The sequence below is a fragment of the Lipotes vexillifer genome, unplaced genomic scaffold (genome assembly GCF_000442215.2).
Source record: "Lipotes vexillifer unplaced genomic scaffold, Lipotes_vexillifer_v1.1 scaffold63, whole genome shotgun sequence".
NCBI lineage: Eukaryota > Metazoa > Chordata > Mammalia > Artiodactyla > Lipotidae > Lipotes > Lipotes vexillifer.
The window spans coordinates 1805872-1821710 of NW_006784492.1; the positions used below are offsets into that span (position 1 = coordinate 1805872).

General features: G+C 56.6%; 1 protein-coding gene across 1 annotated transcript in view; it reads right to left on the reverse strand.

Moving 5' to 3' along the window:
* Nucleotides 1-15839, reverse strand: part of SORCS2 (sortilin related VPS10 domain containing receptor 2) — a gene marked incomplete at its 5' end in the record, with an annotated part of 504457 nt that overhangs the window by 184259 nt on the left and 304359 nt on the right. Inside the window, one exon of the mRNA XM_007456900.1 lies at nt 7648-7747. Within this exon, the coding sequence (XP_007456962.1) occupies nt 7648-7747 (100 nt within the window). The remainder of the gene's footprint in view (nt 1-7647; nt 7748-15839) is intronic.

Sequence of the window (15839 nt, forward strand, 5' to 3'; positions counted from 1 at the left end):
GCGCTCTGCACTAGAGAGGAGGGGCCTCCACAGCAGGGAGGGGAAGGTGCCTCCATGCTAGAAAGGGGCGGGGCCTCTATACCAGGGAAGGGGCAGGGCTTCCACAGCAGGGAGGGGGTGAGCCCTCCACACTGAAGGGGAGGGGCTGCCAGGTAAAGGGCGGGGCCTCCATACCAGGGAAGGGGCAGGGCCTCCACAGTAGAGGGGAGGGGTATCTATACCAGGGAGGGGGCGGGGCTTCCACAGCAGGGAGGGAGTGGGGTCTCCACACCAGAGAGGAGGGGCTGCCAGGTAAGGGGGTGGGGCCTCCATACCAGGAAGGGGTAGGGCCTCCATAGCAGGGAGGGCCTGGAGGGGGCTCAGGGTTGGAGACCAGGTTTGGGATAAAACTCAGGGGAACTGAGTAGAGGAGAGAGAGACAGAGGCAGAGATGGAGTGACAGAGAGGGCCTAGGACCTGCTCTACACCTGGAACAGAAAAGACATCCAGAGATAAAGAGTGGAAGAAAGTGCTTACTTTCATGTTTTCACACACTGAGAGTCCCACGGAAGCAGACGTGCCACGGGCTGTAGAATAATTCACAAGCCCCGGCCTCACCTCAGCTGCCGGACACAGTTGCACCAATGGGGCAGCAGGGGCGGGAGGCAGCACCACCCGTCTCCCCAGGGAGAGCTCTGAGGTCCAGAGAGCTTGGTTCAACTGCTGCGCTGGGATCTGAACCCGGCTCCCAGGCCTGTGCCCTCTCCCTTAGGCTTCCCGCCGCCTGGAGGGGGCAGCCTCGGTGGCCCTGAGGACAGGCTGTTAGGTGTGGGAACAGAGCTGCTCAAAGGTGGACCTGGCAGTGGGAAGGGCAGTGACAGTAGGGCCACCTGGGCAGGGTGCAAACCCTGACTTGGCTGTCCACTGGCGTGTGGCCTCGGAGAAGCTCCAGGACCTGTCTGGCCTCGGTCCCTTCTCCTGTGAGATGGCGCACAAGTCCTGACTCTGCCAGCGGTTGCAGGGATCAGAGATAACGTACATAACGCTCCTAACACGGAGCCCGATACATAAAGAGCCTTTGCAACTCGGGCTCTTCCTCATCGCGACCAGTGCCGCCTCTTCCCAGCCACGGTTCACTCTCTGCGACGCTGAGTTTCTCGAAGGCAAGATTTTGGTCGGATTCATTTTTCGATCCTGAGTGCTCGGCGTGTGGCAGTTTCTCAAAACGTCTCAGGTGAGTGAGCAGAATGAATGAATAGATGAATTGATGGAGATCTTGTCCTGACCCTGTGCTCCTGCAATGAGGAGTCATGTACCCAAGAGGGTCCACGCTGGTGGCTGGGCCAGGGGTCCTGAGGCTTAAAACAAGAGCATTCTCCTGGGTCATCAGGTTAACAAAGACTTTTTGTTGAAAGTGTGTGTGTGTGTGTGTGTGTGTGTGTGTGTGTGTGTGATTTTAGTATTCAGACCGACACTGATATATCATGAAGAAAAGTGGAGATTCACATGACACTTGAAAGCAATTCCATGCCGCGGCCAGCTCCCCCGGGCTGTACCCGCACACCCTCTCCCCGTGCCATGGGGGTTCTCGTGCTGAGTCAGAAATGTGCTGGTAGTCCAAAGCCAAATCGGGTACTCAGACAGCACGGAAGGCACGTGGGGGATGCTGAGGGATCCTCAGGGCCCCCAGGGTCTCAGGTCATGCCGTGACAATGGTAGAATGCCTCGCCCATGGGCATCAAGGCGGGAGCTCTGATTATACTACAGGCAAGACAAAAATAGAAGGGAATTCATTTTGTAAGACAGGTTGCAAAGTGGTCTCTTACGAAGCTATAAAATACTGCTTAGCCTGTAATTGTTGTTGAATGGACTCCTAATAGCATTCACATCTTCCTGCAAAACCTATCCATTACCGATAACCGGAGAGGTAGACCCCCCGCTCATGCTGAAGCAGGTGCCCCTGCAAATGAAGAACCCCAGCTTTTCCCAGATCACACTCACTCTGGGGTAAACCTGTCCCGCTAGAGGCCGACTTTGGCCCCTTTTCTTGTTCCTCCCACAAAAAAGCAGCAGGAGGGGTTCGGTTTCCCAGGCCTCCACCAGAGCCTCAAAGGTTCAAGAAGGATCAAGTTGCTTGTCCAGTTCACCTTCACATCCCAGCGCCCAGCAAAGGACCCCAGCACATAGTAGGTGCTTAATGTGCAACTGATATTTACAAGATTGGACCGAGGGTTCTCACCCTCCAGCACCAAGCATGCAGCCTGGCACACAGTAGGACCTTGACCCACATCTGCTGAATGGATGGGGGTCGGATTGAGACAGAGCTTGGACATCGGGTGAAACCTGCCCTCTTGCAGAGGAGAAGCCAAGACACGTGGTCAACAGAGCAGAGTCTGGGCTCTGCCCACGTGCATCTCATTCCCCAGCTGCTGCTCTTCCCCTGGGAGACCAGGAGACTCCAGAATGCTGGAGATGGAAGGGGCTTTGGAGAACTCCCAGTTCAACCTCCTGATCTTATGGAGGGTGACACTGAGGTCTGGAGAAGAAACAGGATCTGCCCTGAGTCACACAGCTCAGCTGTGGTCAGATCGAGCCCTGTCCAGCCACAGCGGGTTACACACTCCCCACTTCCAGCACAGCAGGCTGCGCTGGGCTTGCACAGACGTGGGGATATCATGAAGAAAAGTGGAGATTCACATGACACTTGAAAGCAATTCCATGCCGCGGCCAGCTCCCCCGGGCTGTACCCGCACACCCTCTCCCCGTGCCATGGGGGTTCTCGTGCTGAGTCAGAAATGTGCTGGTAGTCCAAAGCCAAATCGGGTACTCAGACAGCACGGAAGGCACGTGGGGGATGCTGAGGGATCCTCAGGGCCCCCAGGGTCTCAGGTCATGCCGTGACAATGGTAGAATGCCTCGCCCATGGGCATCAAGGCGGGAGCTCTGATTATACTACAGGCAAGACAAAAATAGAAGGGAATTCATTTTGTAAGACAGGTTGCAAAGTGGTCTCTTACGAAGCTATAAAATACTGCTTAGCCTGTAATTGTTGTTGAATGGACTCCTAATAGCATTCACATCTTCCTGCAAAACCTATCCATTACCGATAACCGGAGAGGTAGACCCCCCGCTCATGCTGAAGCAGGTGCCCCTGCAAATGAAGAACCCCAGCTTTTCCCAGATCACACTCACTCTGGGGTAAACCTGTCCCGCTAGAGGCCGACTTTGGCCCCTTTTCTTGTTCCTCCCACAAAAAAGCAGCAGGAGGGGTTCGGTTTCCCAGGCCTCCACCAGAGCCTCAAAGGTTCAAGAAGGATCAAGTTGCTTGTCCAGTTCACCTTCACATCCCAGCGCCCAGCAAAGGACCCCAGCACATAGTAGGTGCTTAATGTGCAACTGATATTTACAAGATTGGACCGAGGGTTCTCACCCTCCAGCACCAAGCATGCAGCCTGGCACACAGTAGGACCTTGACCCACATCTGCTGAATGGATGGGGGTCGGATTGAGACAGAGCTTGGACATCGGGTGAAACCTGCCCTCTTGCAGAGGAGAAGCCAAGACACGTGGTCAACAGAGCAGAGTCTGGGCTCTGCCCACGTGCATCTCATTCCCCAGCTGCTGCTCTTCCCCTGGGAGACCAGGAGACTCCAGAATGCTGGAGATGGAAGGGGCTTTGGAGAACTCCCAGTTCAACCTCCTGATCTTATGGAGGGTGACACTGAGGTCTGGAGAAGAAACAGGATCTGCCCTGAGTCACACAGCTCAGCTGTGGTCAGATCGAGCCCTGTCCAGCCACAGCGGGTTACACACTCCCCACTTCCAGCACAGCAGGCTGCGCTGGGCTTGCACAGACGTGGGGAACCCCATCTGCTCCCTGGAACTTTGCCCCAGGGTGCCTGGTGAGCTCACAGGTATGACAGAGGGTGCTCTGGCATCTAGCAGAACTGGATTTAAATCCTTGCTCAATTCCAAGTACAGAGACACAATATGTTTAATGCACTGGTGACAGCTTTGCTACCTACCAGCTGGGTGACCTGGACTGTTCTCCCAGCTTCCCCCGAGCCTCTGTTTTCTCATCTGGGCAATGCAGATGATGATGTAAACCCCCCAGTCATGCCCCACCTCCGCACAAATAAATGACTATGATTGACATCTGGTTCTGGCCTAGGGCCTGGCATACTGAGAATGATCGCCAGTGGGTGGCTTAGGAATTGAGAAGCTACAGATGAACGAATAAATGAATGCAATGACAGGGGGAAATTTTTCCTTTTATTAAATGGAAATCTCTTTCCCCGAAGGGGTCCCACCCCATCTCCAGTCCAGCCCGTTGCACCCGTATTTCCTGAGTGTTGGCTGAGTGCTATGGGCTGTGCACAGTTGAGGAGATGGACCTGAGTAAAATCCAGTTTCCACCAAGCAGTCTGCCCGGACTGCTTCCTGATCCCTAGGCCCGCCCTTCAGAAGTTGGAAGACCAGCCCGTGGCCCCCAAATCTCCCCTCTACCTTCACCAGCCCCCGGGGCTTCCGGTTCTTTACTTGACATGGTCTCACATCAGCTTTTTCTGTGACAGGGACTGTGGCTTTTCTGCTCCTACATGCATTTAAAACATAAGGTGACATTCACAGGTGCCAGAGATTGGAAAGGGGACACACTTGGGAGCCGTGATTCAGCAGATATCTTAAGTGGCAGAGTAATGAGTGAGGTTCTTTCAGCACTCACCTGTCAATCTCCCCTCCATCATTGCCCCCGTTAAGAGCTGAGACACCTTGGGACCTCCCTGATGTCCCCTCACTGGAGGGTCATGGCAGAACTGGACTGAGGACAGGGCTCCCCGGCCTGGGTGCTGTCCCCCAGACCACCCTACAAATGCAGGGCGCCCCACGCAACCCCAGGAAGGAGCCTCGGGCTCCACGCCTCCAGGCCCCATCCAGGTGCAGGGGGAGTCTGCGGATCAGGTGGGCGACTCGGCAATAGCATCCATTCAGCGGGACCGGCTGCGGCTTGTGGCACTCGCTCATTCATTCATTCACGCATGCATTCATCCTTTAACATTGGCTGACTGCTTGTGCTGGGCACAGAGGCCGACCAGACCCAGCCTCTATCCCCAGCGATATTTCCAGGCTAAATGTCCAAATGATCAAAATAACCTCTCACAGGCATCGCCGATCATGTCCTATCGTTTTTTAAAGATGCACACGTCTCCTTGCCTGCATGCCTATCCCGATGTTGTCTGCAGAGGAGGTTCTGCTGAGCACCCCAATCAGAGCCCCCAGCTCTCCATAGGCCCCGAGCCCCCAGGTAGCCAGAATTGATGCTTCACTCCTGGTGCCCTTTGCCTGCCGGGATGCCCTACGTGACCTAGAAGCCCCTTTGCTGAGCCCCCGCCCATCATCTCATTAACCCCCAGTCACCCCCTTTACAGCAGGACACAGGCTCAGCAGCGGCTGCTTTGCGCAGGACCAGGGTCTGTCTGGCCTCACTGCTGGCAGCCTGGCAGCCTTCCCTGACCTCACGCCTCAGAGACTCCCCGTTCTGTGACTGCCACTGTGGCCTCTGCCTTTCTAGTTTCCAAAGGAGGACATGGCGTTTGGGGCCGGCCCTGGAGCCACCGTCACATCTGGGCACCTGTGGGTCCTCCCAGCTGGTGAGGGACGGCAGGGTCAGCTTGGAGGAAGCTTCCAGGACCGGGCTGGCTAGACAGACAGAAATTGGAGGACGTGCAGGAGATGCGCGGCATGGCCTCCCGTGTCCACTGCTGGCTGGAGTTTGGGGGTGATGGGGGTGCCTCTGGCTTGGGTCAGCACCAGCCCGCGGCAGCCCTCCCTTGTCTCGCATCCAAATCACAGTGGCCCCAGGGAGAGAGATGACAATGGGCAGGGAAGCAGGATGTCTGTCCTTGCCCCTTCCAAGCACTCAGCTCTCCTGGCCAACGAAGGTCTCTGTGCTGTGCACATGCTGCTGCACCCAGGCCTGGGCTAGGGTGCTGCCTGGGCATTTCCCTTGCTGACCCACCCCCCCAGCCCCCCAAGAGAACCCTGTGGCTCAGAGGGTGGGGAGGGCACGCAGGAAAAGCGCTGAGCTCCCAGCAGAGCAAGGGCTGCATCCAGGCGCTGAGCCCTCACCAGCCCAGGCTGGGGCCGACCAGACACAGGCCGGGGACAGCTCGGGGAGCACGTGGGCTGAGTTGTGGGGAGTCGGGGTGGGGTGGTAGTTGGGGGGTCATTCCCCCGTACTTGCTCTCACTCCTGCACAAGAAAACCCCTCAGCTCTGGACCCACATGAGGCTGGGGTCAAATCCAGGCCTCCCACCACCAGCCGTGTGATTAAGTGCTATGTCTCACCTTCCTATGCCTCAGTTTTCTGCCCTGGAAAATGGGATAATAACACCTCCTTCCTCGGCCCCCGTGGGACAGAGTGAGATCGTGCACGTGAAGTCCCCGAGCAGGGCCCAGGGAGACCCGGGCACCGGCAAAACCAAACCCCTGCCTCTCTCGGTTCAGTCCCGAGTCCCCTCCGGGCAGGCACCAGTGTCCCTGTGAAGTTCCCCCCTCTCCAGCAGCCCTCCCCACCTCTGCATTCCAATTCTGTCCATCAGGAGGCTTTTCCAGCAGTAAAAGTCAAGGAAGGGTGTTGGCAGAGCGGGGACCTGCTTTAGAAAGCTGACATCCCATTAAAAAGTGCCATCAAGATTCCCTAGACAGCTCCCAGGGAATGGCAATGCACATCAGTCCTCACGTTCCGAAAACTCTACGATGGGGCCTTGGTCCCTGCAGAACCTGCCAAGTTCACGCACACACCGACTCCTCTGAGGCCAATAATGTGCCGTCAGCGTGCCCGGCAAATCCCCCAGTGCCCCCCGCATCCAGCCATCTGGCAACGATGACTCTCTTCCCGGGACGCTCATCAGTCTACAGAGGTTTTCCGGGCTCTACGTTGCGTCAGAGCATCTATCGGTGCCCGTGGGCTGGGCTCTGGGTTCTAATCCCCAATGTCACAGTTCTCTGGGGTGACATCCCATTTCCCAGGAGGAACCTGATCTGTCCAAGCTCCTCTCTTGCCTACTTTCCTGCATGGAGTCAAGTGCACAGGACGGCTCTGCCCTGGGTGCTTCCTCTGACCTCAGTCTGGGGTCCCGAGGTTGCTAGGAGGCAACCATGGCTTTGCAAAAGGGTCTTCTCATGGAACCTGGTGGAGGTGGCCGTAGCCTGGAAATGACAAAGCTCCCTGACCCACAGTCAGGCAGACAGCAGAGTCAGAAGACACGCCCAAACCAAGAAAACAGAAAGTAAAGCTCAGATGAGACACCGAAGCCAAATCAAAACCAAATCAACAGATAAAAAACCCTGCAGGAGATCGGGACTGCTCTTCACTGCTTTCCAAGGACGCCAAAGCAAAAAGAGACATTCTTTCTCCCCTCCAGAGAGGCCACCCCTGCCCCTACCCCGCTCTGCCTGGATGGATGCTGGCCCAGGGCAGGGGAAAACAAACGCACCAGGACAAACTTTCTCCCAAGGCCCAGCTGCTGCTTTAAAACTTAATTCATCCAAATGAATTAAGGCGGAAGCGGGAAGGGTGACGCAGAGAGCTGGGAGGTAAACACCTCCGCCCCGCTGTCAGGATCCTGGAGAAGCAAGGCGGCAGCGGCTCCCGCTGTGCAGAGCCTACCTTTCTCTTGTTGGTCGGGCAGATGTAAAAGTTGTCGATGACCGTAGTGACGCCAGGCTGAAGGGTAAGCTTGGTGTAGGACGTCCCGAAGTCCGATGACCTGGGAGGACAAGAAGACAGCTGTCAGTGACAGGCCCCTCCACGTGCAGAGGTATCCAGCCCACACGGTGTCCCCCGCCAGTGTGGGTGCAGCGCCCAGGACACCCTCCGGTGTATCCTCTCCCTTTCCCCGGAGCAGCATGCCCCAGGGGACCAGGAGGAGACTGGGGCTCCCTCGGGGACACCCAGCAGTAGCCCAGGTCTGGAGCTGCGAGTGCCAGCCAGTCTTCCCACGAGCCACCTGCCCTGGGCGGTCCACAGTATTCCGGCCTGTCCACAGCCTATGTTAGCTTTACTGTATCTGCGTCTCACTGGTTACGAAGGGTCTCATACGTACTGGCCACGTCTAGGTCCTTCCATCTTTTTGATTCCTTGGAAAACCTGGACAGATTACGTCACTACGTCCATCTCGAAGATGACCAGAGGGCCAGGAGGAGGCTCGGAGGGGATACATTCCGGTCTGAAATCACTCAGCTGACAGGTGGCCGACTCAGGATGCGAGCACGGGCCCCCCATGAGCAGCTGGAGTCCTGTTTGCTCTCTAGAAGTTCCCCGCTGCCCTGAGGCCTGTCTGCTTGTCTGTTTCCCTGTCTGGACCCTGAGTTCTTCCAGCGAGCTGCACCCTCCGCCCTGACCATGTGCACCCACAGGGCTGCAGGGGCAGCAGCAGGTACCCAAGCTCCAGAGCTGCTGGGAATCAGACCCCAATCCCTGTGCCGGCCAGTGGGTGTCAGCATCCGCTCGCCACAGCCGGGCCGGGGCCAGTCCCTCCCGCCCAGGGGGGTGCCCACTTTCCTGTCCATAAGGCAAGGGCTGCAGGAGAGAATCTCTGAGATCTAACCTCTGCCCAGAGCAGCCTCAGCAGTGAGAGGGAGATAAGACATCACGGGCATTATCACAGCAACCAACACGTCGGGACATGGGATTAATTCCACGCTGAGCTCAGCGACCCTGGGCCCGGCACTCCTTGTGACCAGCTGGTTAAAACATGCTGCGGCCGCGGAGAGCTGGAGACATGGTCAGGCCCAGGCCTCACTTTGCCTCCAGTCCTTAAACCAACGTGCGTTATTCCAGAGACCTCAGCTTCTCCCAGGCTGTCCTGTCTTCTGACCAGTCAGGAGACTCACCCCAAGGTGGGGACGGGGCCAGGAATGGGATCCCAAGGCTACTGAGGCCTGCCGTGCCGGTGCCCCTCGGGCCCGTCCATCTTTCTGATCACCACTGAGACCGGCCTGCATGGAGCCGAGCTCCAGGGCCAAGGGCGGCCGATCCCAGCTGATGGGAGGTGGAAGCGGGGCGGGGCAGTCACCTGGATTCCCGTCCTCGGACCCTAGCACCGTGTGGAGCCCGGCCTGCAGGCGGCCCAAGCAGCCCCTTGGGCCCACAGAGGGGCTGGGCCCACGGAGGGGCTGGACCGGGCCGTGAGTGTCAGACTTGCCCAGTGTAGCCTGGGCTCCTGGGGGAGGCCTGGAGCTGCTCAGCGTAAACACCGCACCCCACTGGCAGTGTCTCAATTCCATCCCATAGTACACCCGCAGCACTTTCTACAGGGAGTCACCTCCTCCCACTTCTGCCCCAAGCCTTCTGTTTCACTGAGGCTCCGGGAAGATGGGCTGTGTTTGCGGCCTTTGTGCTTAGTGGCCCCATGTCCCTGGAAGTCCTCAGGCCCCAAGGTCCTTCCCAGGCCAGGACAGAAGGCAGCCCCTGCCCTCTGACTCCCAGGGAACTCCAGCAGGAGCCACCCCGCCGGACCCCCAGCAGGGTCCCCTGGGCCTCTGCCCGCCCCTGGCCTCCCCAGGGAGGGCCCGCTGGAGAGAACAAAGCAGCCCCACTGGAGGTGTAATAGGGGAAGCACTTACTCTCAAAACCTCTGAGAATTGATTTTCTTTGGGAAGGAGGGAGTCAGAGGCCCATTGGCAGAGGGCTGATCCAGAGACCCAGGAAATTCTAGAAACGCCCCCGCCCCCGCCCCCGACACGAACAGCTGTGCTTGGAGCTCGGTGCCTGGTAACCTCTGAGCCTCCTGGCCCCTCACCTCACACCAACAAGCATCTCTAAGACCTGCGATCGATTCTGCCTTCCAGACACCCGGCCTTCCGCTCCTTCCCTCCATCCTGTTTCCCTCTCTGGCCCAGCTGCCTCCCCAGGGTCCAGCCTCCCCCATAGTCCCCCGCCTGTGGCCACAGCAGCCTGTTCGCACCTGCTCACTCAAGGGCACCTGCTGGTGTGGGTCCACAGCAGGGAGCCAGTGGGATCTAGGCCCTGCTGCCCGGGCACCTACATTCTAGTGGGGCCCGGGGAGGAGGGCGATAGATAGATAGATAAGCAAAACTATAGCCGTGTCAAAGGAGACAAGGCCTGGTGAGAAGAATAAACAGGGTGGGGGGTGGAGGGGGCAGGGCATTGCTGTCTCAGAGAGCGCGGCAGGGAAGGGCCCTCAGACCGGTGATGTCCGGGCTGAGACGGGAAGGAAGGAAGAGAACGTGCCAAGTGCCTGGCTGCGGGAAAGCCACCTGTACTGGCTTAAGTAATGTCTCCCCCAAACTTATGTCTACCCAGAACCCGTGAAAGTGACCTTGATTTGCAAACAGGGTCTTTGCAGATGGAATTAAGTTAAGATGAGGTCATACTAGAGCAGGATGGGCCACAATCCAATGACTGGTGCCACTGAAAGAAGGAAATGTGGGCAGAGACACACAGGGAGAATCACGTGACCATGGAGACAGGCAAGGACCCCAAGGATTGCCAGCCACGCCCAGAAGACTGGAGAGGGGCATGGAGCAGATTTCCCCTAGATCCTCCAGAAGGAACCAACCCTGCCGGCACCTGGATCCCTGCCGGCACCTGGATGCCTCTAGACCGCAGACAACAATTTCCATCGTCTAAAGGCAGCCAGTGTGTGGTACTTTGTATGGCAGCCCAAGGAACTAGCACAGCATGGCAGGTAGAGGGAAGGGCAGGTGCAAAGGCCCTGAGGACAGGGGCCCCTCTCCCTTCTCTCTGGACAGGGAAGGAGGGATCTGTTTAAAGCAAAGTCCTGCCACTACATCACCAGCTATGGCAGCGTCCGAAACACCTCACTCCGCCGGACAATGCAAATCCAATTCCTCGGATAGCCATTAGCCCCAAGTTCCAGGCCACCTGCCAGAGACTGGAACATCAGTTCATTCATTCATTCACTCTTTCATTCAACATTTGTTCAGCTCTTTTATGCTTTAAGCATCACACTGGGACTGGGAATTCAGATTTCTTTATTTGTTCAAGTTCATTCCCGCCACATATGTTTATTGAGTACCTACTATGCGCCAGTCACTTCATCCCCTGGTGAGTAGGACAGACACCGTGGGACAGAGAGAGCAGACAGATGGACACATCCAGAGAACCTTGGGAGACTCTAAGGGGGACGTCACACCGCCCGGGGCCAGGGGCCATCCTTGGCTGCCCCGCCCCCATACTGCCCCCACTACCCAGCTAATCCATCCTGCTGACTCTTCCTCCTAAATCATTTACATTGCATCCCAACACCTCCATCGTCCCATCCCAGGCCCTCTTCATCTCCCACCGTCCTTGAGGGGCTCCTGGTGGACGACAGGCTCCGAGGAGAGGGAGGCCGATGCTGGCTGGGGGGGCCGTCACCAAAGAGGACCGTAGAGTTTCCAGTGGGGGCTGGAACAAATGACCACAAACTCAGCGACTTAAAATAAGGCACATGCATTATCATACAGTTCTGGCGGTCAGAAGTCCAAAATGGTCTTATGCGCTAAAATCAAGGCTTCTGCACCTTCTGGAAGCTTCAGGGGAAAATCTCTTTCCTTGCCTTTTCCAGCTTCCAGAGGTGCCTGCATTCTGTGGCTTGTGGCCCATCCTCCATCTTCGAAGCAAATCCTCCAGTCTCTGTTTCCATTGTCACATCTCTTTCACTTGTAGCCAAACCTCCCTTGGACTCCTCCTGTGAGGACCCTTGTGATTACACAGGGCCCACAGGGCTAATCTAGCATCAGCTCCCCATTGCCCCATCTTTTTTTTTTTTTTTTTTTTTTTTTTTGGCCTCGCCACGCGCGTTGCGGGATCTTAGCTCCCCTAGGGCCACGGCAGTGAAAGTGCGGAGTCCTAACCCCTGGACCGCCAGGGAACTCCCTCCCAATCTCCCCATCTTAATCACACCTGCAAAGTCCCCTTTGCCACGTGACATATTCACAGGCTCCAGGGATTAGGACGTGATATCTTTGGGGGGTATTATTCCTCCTTCCACAGGTGGGCGTTGGAGCCAGGTGTAAGGTAGGGCTTTGGAGCAGGTTGGGAGCAAGAGTGGCTACAGTGAACTGTGAGAGAGGTGACGGGGCCAGAGGCTGGCAAGGTGGACGGGGGCAGGTGTGAACGACCCCAGAGGCCACAGAGAGATCTGGGCCTGCTCTGGATCACAGCCCCCGCTAGTAGATAGAAAAGAATGCAAACTATTTTGGACTTCCCTGGTGGTGCAGTGGTTAGGAATCCACCTGCCAATGCAGGGGACACGGGTTCGAGCCCTGGTCGGGGAAGATCCTACAGGCTGCGGAGCAACTAAGCCCGTGCACCACAACTACTGAGCCCGTGCGCCACAACTACTGAGCCCATGTGCCACAACCACTGAGCCTGCATGCCACAAGTACTGAAGCCCAAGCGCCTAGAGCCCGTGCTCCGCAACAAGAGAGCCCACCGCAATGAGAAGCCGGCACGCTGCAACAAAGAGTAGCCCCCGCTCACCGTAACTAGAGAAAGCCCACGTGCAGCAATGAAGACCCAACAGCCAAAATTAAATAAATAAATTTTTTAAAAAAGAATGTAAACTATTTCATTATAATGTTATATTGATTGCATGTTGACCTAATATTGTGGATATACTGAGTTAAAAAGTCTATTATTAAGATGAATTGCACCTGTTTCTTTAATGAATAGAGTTAAATTTCTAAGAGCAGTTTGGGGTTCACAGCTAAACAGAGGAAGGCGCAGAGATTTCCTGTGTCCCCCGCTGCCCCCAAACGTGCATAATCTCCATTACGTCATGCACCTCCCTCCCCCGCCAGAGCAGCATGTGTGTTACAGCTGATGAACCGATACTGACACACCATCATTACCTAGAGTCTATAGCTTATGTGAGGGGTCACTCTTGGGTTGACATTCTATGAACAAGTGTACAGTGACACGTGCCCACCATTATAGTGTCATACAGAGTAGTGTCACTGCCCTAAAATGCCCCGGGCTCACCTATGCACCCTCCCTCCCTGCCCCACTCCCATAACCACTGATCTTTTCACCGTCTCCATAGTTCTGCCCTTTCTACAATGTCATCTATTGGTCTGTAGCCTTTTCAGACTGGCTTTTCTCACTTAGTAATATGCCTTTAAGGTTCCTCCAGCTCTTTTCAGATCCCCGGTTTCTACTTTTTAATGACAATCCATGCGTGGCTTGCATCCCATTCCTACCGGACTCGCTGGTCTGGACACGGACTGAGGCTGTGGGTGGAGACTGCAGGGTGTTAGCAGGGTTCTGCAGGGTCAGGTCTGTGCCCCCACCTGGAAGGGGATGAGCGGAGTGACGGGGGGGGGGGGGGGGCGGGAAAAGCCCGCATGGTGTCTCAAAGCCCGCATGGTAGGAGCTCGTCATCGCTACTATTTTAGGAAGACTGGGGTGACCGCGGGTGGGACAGGTGACTGAGGCGGAGGGAGTGGCAGTGGGGAGGGGAAGAAAGGAAGGGCAGGGCACAGGCCCGGGGGCTGGGGATGGCAAGGTGTAAGCTCGAGGGAGGAGACGGAAGGTGACCCAGGTAACAGGGAGGATGGAGGATGCTGCTTCAGATGGGGTGTGGCTCGGGGAAGTCAGGTCAGCCCCTGGGTGAGGCTCACTCACCGGCACCCACTAAGCCTGCAGGACACGGTGGGGCTCGAAGATGGACGAGTTCAGAGCAGCACAGTGTTTCCCTGTGTCCACGGCCTGGGCCACCTCCTCGCCTGACACTGGTCAGGGGAGTCCTGAGATCCCGTGAGGCCAAGAAGAAGGGGTCTGGCAGTCAGGGGTCAGGCCATGCCCCCTCGCTGCTAGTGAGAGTGAGCTCCCGGGCACACACTCAGGATGGGGCATCGGTTTCCCCTCGAGGCATCGGAGAGTTGGAGTCAGGGGTCCCTGGGGTCCCCATGAATGGAAAAGGCAGTGGTCACATGCCTTTCACCTGCAGTGTACTTGCCTGTTCCCTGGGCTCCCGGCCTCCCCGACCCCGAGACCAGTGCTTGGGGAAACCCTTGCCCAGGCAGACCTCGTTGCCTGGGGCCACGCAGGTATCCATATTTCACTTCATTATTTCCCAAGACCGTTTGTTTCTCAAAGACTTCAAGCGAAGGAACAAGTCTAGCAGTGATGGTATCCGTGTTATGAAGAGTTATTCCAAGAAAGGAAAGTAGAAAGTGATGGAGTGTTATGTGGTCCCTGCTTCCCCCTGTGTGTCTGAGGGCTGCTGAAAATAAGCACCACTCAGGATGCAAACCGGAGATGCCCAGGGACGCTCAAGATGCCCGATGTTGGAGGATGCTGTCTCTTTCCCAGAGTGCGCAGATCTCTGTTATGAGCTCACCAAGCTTGAGACAAGGATGACTCAATTAAATGTCTTACATTCCTGACTCTTATCTAAATCCCCCAGAGCCCCAGGGCACCAACCCTGAATCTAATGCCGCATCCTCCTAAAGTCCCTACAGGTCACCCAGTTGGAGTGAGGAGAGCGGTCACCAAGATCATGCAAGAATCCACAGGTCAGGCACGCAGCCAGCACTCAATAAATGCTTGCTGGATTCCTATGGAGGTGCACCAGGTACCAGACCCGAAGGCTGTGTGACCTCGGGTGAGAGGGTATCCCACTCTGGGCAAGTTTTCCATAGAACCTGTGGGGATTGGATTTGATTAATGTCTGAGCACCAGCCAGACCCTTGAACCTGCCTGCTGGGGAGAGACTCCCCCTCTCATCTCAGGATCGTGAAAATGCCTGTGAGAGCTCTCCATGTCCAGAAGGAAGGATAGAAGGGAGGGAGGAAGGGGAGGAGGGAAAAAGGAGGGTGGGGGAAGGGAAGAGGAGGGAGAAGTGCGGAGGAACAGCGCTCACCCTGGGTCTCCTCTGGGCCGGGCGTCCTCCCCACACCCACCCCGAACTTCCCCAGCACTAATACCACCTCCAAGTTCTTCTAACCTCAGGAGGTGATCATGCAATCTAGACTTATTCAAATTAAAAATTTGGGGAAAAAAAAACCAGACTCTAAAATCGGGCAAATAGATAAATGGAAGACAAGCGCAGTTGGAAAATTGCTATTTGAAAATCGGCCGCTTAATTGCTGAGTGTCTGTACATATTCACTTTTAAAAAATTATTTAATTAAGCCATTTTCATACTCTATAATTATTTCATTGGCAGGGACGTAAGTTCAGCTCCGGCCCCTCCCCCTGTGCGGATGAGCCCCCAGCTCCCACAGTCTCCCGGCTACTTTGGGAAACCACAGAGGTGGGAAAGGCGGCACCCCCTGCGTGGCTGGTACCACCGCAAGCATGTGGCTTTGGGCAAGGCCTGGACCTCTGCGAGACTCGGTTTGTTTATCTGCAAAAGGGGTCAACGGCACAGACCTCAGATACCCACCGTGAGACTGGAGCCGGTGTGTGGAGGGAGATTACAAGGCGGGCTCGTGGTCATGGGCAGGTGACAGGTCCCCGCATCACGGAGCCTCCTGAGGGGCACTGATGCCACACCGTATCCGTGTGGACCTCTCTCTGACCGGAGGTGTGGCTGTGTGGACTCCCCTCATGCGCCCTGATGATTACCCAGAGGACCGGCACTAGCCCTGAACCGTCGGTGTGCAAAGCACCCGGGCAGACCCCAAAGCCACACCAGGGATGGGAACTCCCACGAGCACTTTTCATGTGGGGAAACCGAGGCCCGGCAAGGAAGGGATGTGTGCAGAGTCCCCTGGGGGTCTGTGGCACAGCCGGGACTCAATCTCGGTCTCTGGGCATCCACCCTGGGCCCTCCCACCAGCGGAGGTAACATGTGTCAGGATGGCTTCCCAGCTGAACGCCCTGCTG